The sequence below is a fragment of the Triplophysa rosa genome, linkage group LG9 (genome assembly GCF_024868665.1).
Source record: "Triplophysa rosa linkage group LG9, Trosa_1v2, whole genome shotgun sequence".
Classification (NCBI taxonomy): domain Eukaryota; kingdom Metazoa; phylum Chordata; class Actinopteri; order Cypriniformes; family Nemacheilidae; genus Triplophysa; species Triplophysa rosa.
Genome location: NC_079898.1, coordinates 5,754,178 through 5,760,743, shown reverse-complemented (window position 1 = coordinate 5,760,743; position 6,566 = coordinate 5,754,178). Strand labels below are relative to the sequence as shown.

General features: G+C 35.6%; 1 protein-coding gene across 1 annotated transcript; it reads right to left on the bottom strand.

The window, feature by feature from the left end:
* Positions 1–1,076: 1,076 nt before the first annotated feature.
* Positions 1,077–6,232, bottom strand: rnaset2 (ribonuclease T2). The gene is made up of 10 exons (XM_057342915.1): positions 6,036–6,232; positions 5,787–5,872; positions 5,244–5,298; positions 5,098–5,147; positions 4,624–4,681; positions 4,436–4,500; positions 4,239–4,352; positions 3,627–3,672; positions 3,171–3,245; positions 1,077–2,695 (listed from the first exon to the last, which is right to left on the bottom strand). The coding sequence occupies exons 2-10, from the start codon at positions 5,861–5,863 to the stop codon at positions 2,492–2,494; spliced, it is 744 nt and encodes a 247-aa protein (XP_057198898.1). The 5' UTR covers positions 5,864–5,872; positions 6,036–6,232; the 3' UTR covers positions 1,077–2,491.
* Positions 6,233–6,566: the final 334 nt, after the last annotated feature.

Below are 6,566 nucleotides of genomic sequence, written 5' to 3'. Positions count from 1 at the left end.
TGGTGGTTCCCCGATCTCGCAGCTGTAGAAGATGATCCTGGCGCTTGCTGGACTTTCTTGGGCGCCCTGAAGCCTTCACAACAATTGAACGTCTCTGATGATTCAAAGTTTCTGATGATCCAATAAATGGTTGATGTAGGTGCAATCTTACTAGCAGCAATAGCCTTGCCTGTGAATCCCTTTTTGTGCAACGCAATGATGACTGCCCGTGTTTCCTTGCAGGTAACCATGGTTAACAGAGGAAGAACAATGATTTCCAGCACCACCCTCCTTTTAAAGCTTCCAGTCTGTTATTCTAATTCAATCAGCAAGAGTGATCTTCAGCCTTGTCCTCGTCAACACTCTCACCTGTGTTAACCAGAGAATCACTGACATGATGTCAGCTGGTCTTTTTGTGGCAGAGTTGAAATGGAATGTACATGTTTTTTTGGACTAAGTTCATTTTCATGGCAAAGAGGCACTTCACAATAAAATTCAATTCATCTTCACGGTTCTATTTGACATTTTTGTCAAAATTGAGTTATTCACATACTCTTTTTCCATAACTTACACATTATGTGTTGTTTTTCCCTACATTTTGGGATTTTATCCACTGAGTCAATGGAATGATAAAACTTTGAAGCTTGTTATGGCAAAACTCAGAATGCAGAACCTTATAATTCCAAGGTGACGATTTGGCAGACACTTTTACGAAAAGCAAATGTCAGCATTTATCACTGTGTGTTCCCTAAGAATCAAATCCACGATGTCTGTTCTGACAACACAATGCTTTACTATTGAGCTGCTACCAGATAAGCGGCCCATTAGCTATAGAGCAATTAAACAGAAATAAGCTTAAGGTTTATTTTACGAGGTTTATACGTTTTTATAAGTGCTTTTGGTTATTTGTGACAACTGTCCTTGTTTTCTTTCGTCGTATAGAAGAGAGCAGCATTAACATTCTGTGAAGGTTATTTAAGATGTTTAAGGATTGCATTTAGCACCCTATAACACAGGGCATTAGAATGATTCTTTAAAACATTCACATTATATGCCATCAGTTCATCAATATACTGTAATTTATATATTACCAAAGATTTCAGCATTTTATGATTATCTCTCTGTTTATTTAATTGGTACTGCATTAAATACAACATGAATTGAAGAAAAGTTTCAATTACTGACACTTTAAAAAATATTTAAGGCTTTTGATTTCAGTAAAAGGCTTTCACCAGCAGTATATACAGTACACAAGTCTTATTACTGTAGCATTACATCAAAGAACGGAAAATTATAAAAACAATATTTCAAAGCAGTGTATGAAATCCCCAAACCTGATATACATGGCCCCATCCAGGGAGATTAAAAAAGTCATTTTTTAACACGAGTTAAAGACAGAACGTGTTTAAGTGAACATCTTGTGCAAATGTTGTCCAGTTTCATTAAAGGTAATTGGTGTCTCCCATTTATAAAGCTTATATGTAAACATTATGGCCCGGTTTCACAGACACGGTTTAGTTTAAGCCAGGACTATGCCTTAGTTGAATTAAGATTTTTGTCGCTTTTATAAAAATGCCTTAGAAGAATACATTACTGGTGTGCATCTTGAGACAAAACAATGGCACTGATATATTTTAAGATATTTCTGGGCAAAGACAGGTCACACATTCAATTTAGTCTAGGACTAGCCTTAAGCCTTGTCTGTGAAACCGGGCCTATAAATCCTTGCAGCTTTATGATTTAAGAGTGCTGCCCTCCAGTGACAGAGACTTGAATGTGCATCTTCTAAAATGACTGAAGGCACAAAGATAAAAACCACATCACAAAGATCCACAGTAACATAACAAATTTAGGATGAATGATCTCTTGTAAAGCAAAGCGTGTTATAAATTTTTCAGATAAAATATTGCTGGTGCACATTTCAACAAATATTTAGATCATTAAGGATTAGTATTAAATGGTGGAAACTCACCATGTCTGGAACAGATCTCAACCCAAAGCAAATAAAAATTGTGTCTTAATGAAAAAAGGCCTATTTTAGGACCACTATACTTTTTGAAGATTTAAGGAACAGCATGACATTGGTATTTTCTATAATTCCTTTCCTTTGGGTTCCTTTTGGGTTTTGGGAAATGTAACCTTGATAGCTTTGCATTATGTGATAATGGTTTGCCTTATTAAGATACAAATACAAATATAACAAAAAGAACATTAAAGAACCCTATAACAAAAATAAAGAAATGTACCCTTAGATCTTTGGCATATTTTCCCAGCATACTGTATAATCATTCAAATAAGAGAATGTAATGCAAAATTACTTTAAAAAATATTAAAAAATGCCCCAAAATGTGTTTTTTTAAAAACACGTGCAATTAAAACATTTCCTTTTAGGTGTGTGTACACAGTGTTTTAAGAGCTCAACTGGTCACATGAATTGAGGATGATCTGTCATCATCTCTTGCTCAGTGATATCAGATTGCACTACAGCTCAATGACACAAGAGGGCTCAAGTTTACCACCTCTGTGATCTGCTCACTACTGGAGGATAATAGATTGGCATGGAGTGATCACACACACTGAGGTCTGGATGGCTTTCAACACCCAGTGGAAGGATCTCATTGCTCAGTATTTCTTCACCTGACCTTTCACAATCCATCAACTGGAAATCTTTGTCCACACAGATCTCGATTTGACCCAACGTCTGAAACTGGCCTCCCTAGAAAAATAGCACATTTTGAATAAAGTGACATGTGAATTACGCACAGCATGTTAGTCTTGTACTTTTATTATCAACATGAACTCAAGACTAACAGTTTACGTGCATAATACACATTCCTTATCTTACAGTGAGCTCTACACAGGATTACACAAAAATGTGTCTGTCCACATATTTCATAAAAATATAATGCTTATGACTTTTAAGCTGACATTGCACATATTTCCTCCTCTACAGTCATTCTGGTATGTAACGCCCATTTTTCAAGATTCACTCAAAAACAGATACACTCAATTCTTGCCTTACATTTCTTTTCAGGAAATACAGAATAAATGATGTGCTCGTTTTTTTTTAGATCCTTTTAAATTATTAACTGATTTATCATTTACTTATAATAACTATTCAACATAATAAAATGTATTTTTATACACACACACATACGTACACACACATGCACAAGGCATTACCAATTTACCTTTCCTGGGTGGACACACTGAATCTTCAGCTTTACTCCATAGAAACTAGTAAGGGCAGTTTCTATATCATCAAGCTGGAACAAACAGAAAACACAGCACATTTACTCACATGCGACCAATCCCATGACTCTCCAAAAACAGAGAAGTCTGAACACGATAGCACATTACACGCCAGACTCTTGGTTGAAATGCTGATGTTGCAGCTATGGCAGGTTCAGCGGGTGCGGGTAAACTATGATGCAGTTGATGACTATTGATGAACAGTATTTTAAAAAATTTTTACAAATCAAAATGTCATGCTGGACCATTACAGTAAACACATTTCAAACATAACATCTGTATTATTTACAAATGAATGTTAAACAAAAGATAAATCATTTGACACATACGGCAGCAAAGACAGAGGTGCACACAGAGTTCAGCCTCTCTACAGAGAGAATACAAATTCTACTTACTTTGTAGTGCTCTTCAGATGGCACGATTTGCTTGTTCATTAAAACACTGAAAACACGAGACATTCATGAGGAAATGTGAAACTGATGTCAGCTAGAACTGGGGATTTCACAGTAAACATGGTGTGACAAAAGAAATGTAAGAAGAAGTAAAGATGTTATTTTACCCTTTATATTGCGGTATTTCTTTGATACATTACATGGCTATTAGTGAGCGGACTATGGTATTGCTTTATGGTATTGATATAACAATATAATAATACTTTTCTTATATTATTTCAACCTATGCATAAAAATGTTATTAAACTATTGTGAAATACATCCACTTTTTACGCTACTAACATTGTTCATTAAAAATCATCTTGATACCAGTTGGTCAAAAGTACTTGAAAACTGGCTTCTAGTGTGAGGTATGAGAATGGGTCTAGTTTTGTGCGTTTTGTAGACATTTTGTATCTAATGCATTTAAATCTAATGTGCCAAGTCACTTTTTGGGTTCAATGTACAGCATTACTGTAAAATAAAATAAAATGACTTGTATATTCAATGCATTGGCACTGTTACGCCGACACTTCCATATTCAACACAATCAGATTTTTCATAACAAAAACTCACCTGGTGAGGTTAAACTTGTGGTAAAGCTCAAGAGCTTTGCTGAAGTATTTATGCTGACTATTCAGTGACTCTGCTTTAGCTGCACATGTTCCATGTTTCTTCCATTCATACTGCCTAAACAAAACAAACAAACAAACTTATCATCACTGGCGTCATTTAGTGTTACATGAATGTATGCAACTTTTATAATCACATACCAAAATTCTGGGGAAAAAGGAGCCAGGAGATCTGGCCAATATTTCTGCATTTCTGGCAGTATGTCCTGTAACACATGCCCATAACTGTAAAGCACACATCGTACTGATCTTACATCTGACAATGCAGAAGTCAAGAGATCTGTGTTTATCTCACATATGCATACACGCATGTTTTTTCACAAAGTTACCTCGATCAAACTGGCATTAAAATGCCAGGATGAGTTGCACATGCTTCCAGCGTTGGGCCTGCAACGATAAAAAAATGATTGTAGCTTCAAATATCATCAGTCATTTGATCATTAAAAGACTCAGGGTTTGTTTGGGATTGACCTAAAAACACAAACTGAAAGACAATGACATAAAAACTAAGCTTAAGGCAGATAATAGATCATTTTTCAAGCTGTATGATGGATATTAGTATTTGCATTACTCTGTAGCCTTACGTTTTTAAGTTTCTGCATTCACGAAGAAGCTCTGCAATCAGGAATTATTCATGCTTCATGTAAAATCTGAGCTTTATATCATTAATAGAGAGGATGGACAACTGTAAACTGCTCCTAGAATCCGGCATAGAAAGCTGGCATAGTTTAGTGACCCATACTATACAGTCACAGATATAATACTGTACATTCCTAAAGAAATATGTATCATGTCACACTCACCATAAGCCATGCAGAGTCCAAAAGCTGATATTTGTTTGGCAGTGATGCATCTACAAATAAAACACCAACAACATTTAATCTCCTGCTTCCAGATGCTGTCTGAATGGTTTATTTTTTTATTCAATGATAGATTTGAATTGCATTACGCCACAGAATGTCTTTGGCCAGTGTTGAGTCAAGATCAGTTTGGTCCATTCCCCCCTAAACGAAGCACAATGAACATGTATGATTCACACATGACAATTATAAACAGCGTAACACGTAATCTTAATAAACTGTCATATCTGGAAGAGCCTTGATAGAAACCAAAAGAGTTCACAATGTCAAATAAAACCCAATAAACTGCTGTATGCTATAACTGGATGAATCTGACGGGAACATTTTATGGCTGCAGTAATTTTCCCCCTAAAGTCAAACAAAATAACACATTTTTTTCATTACTGTAATGTAACAACACCAGAGCTTTTACTTTTTTTTGTAATTCTAACTTATTTTTAATGGTGATTTCTGTTCGATTCTTATATCTGATACAGTAATAAAACCACAAGCCAAGAAAAACTGACATGATGTAAAAAACATTTGGATTCTTACGCAAGACTCTGGCTTTAATAAAAGTTTTATTTGCGGTAGGCTACAGTACATTTTATAATACATGTGTTCAGTATTTGCAGTAAATGACATAAGGTTACCGAGGATGAGCGCTGACGGCTGCTGACAGGAGAAAATATCCAGCGCACAGTAACACAGCTGCAGCACTGAATCTCATTCTTCAGTCCTTTGACACAAATCATATCAATAATCAGTATTAGACACATTGACAAACGAGAATATTGTTAGTTATTATTATTCTTATACATATGGCAACAAGGACGCCAGTCAAAGAAACACAACAACAACAGTTCGAGTTTAAATGTCAGTGAACTTAACGTTAACGTTACCTGATATGAGCTTCCAGTCACTTAGTTTAATCAAGTATAAAACGCTTTTAAGCGTATTTATTCAGTGCGGTGGCAAGGCAGGACTGGTCGGTGACTATCTTTTAGAAACACCGTGTAATTGACTAACAAACCCTCCACTTCCTCAGCCAACATACACTACTGCGGCAGTACATTGTGGTTTGTCGTGTTTGTGTCGAGATCCGCTAACTGCGCACGCGCACGCGGTCAGGTCATGTGATATACGGCAACGCGTGTCACGTGAATGTGGATCATAAGGATTAACCAAACGAGAGAACTTGATTTCTCGTCTTTACCTCTTCGCTAAATATATTGTTTGTAATATTGTATTAATTCTTAATTTTACTTCATGTCTATATAATGTAAATAAATAATGTAGTTTTAATATTCAGTAAAAGCATTCCAGCGAAAATAGGTGACATTTTAATCAAATCAAATGGAAATTTTCGCCTGAAACTAACCATGGTCTTTTATAAAAGACGTGAAAAACTGTGAAATGCGATTTTATTTTCA

Excerpts from the sequence above, each read along its gene's own strand:
- rnaset2 (XM_057342915.1), bottom strand. The coding sequence starts at position 5,863 with ATGAGATTCAGTGCTGCAGCTGTGTTACTGTGCGCTGGATATTTTCTC. Across the intron at positions 4,353-4,435 it reads CCTTTTTCCCCAGAATTTTG|GCAGTATGAATGGAAGAAAC; the intron begins GTATGTGATTAT and ends TGTTTTGTTTAG. Across the intron at positions 2,696-3,170 it reads AGTGTGTCCACCCAGGAAAG|GGAGGCCAGTTTCAGACGTT; the intron begins GTAAATTGGTAA and ends CTATTTTTCTAG.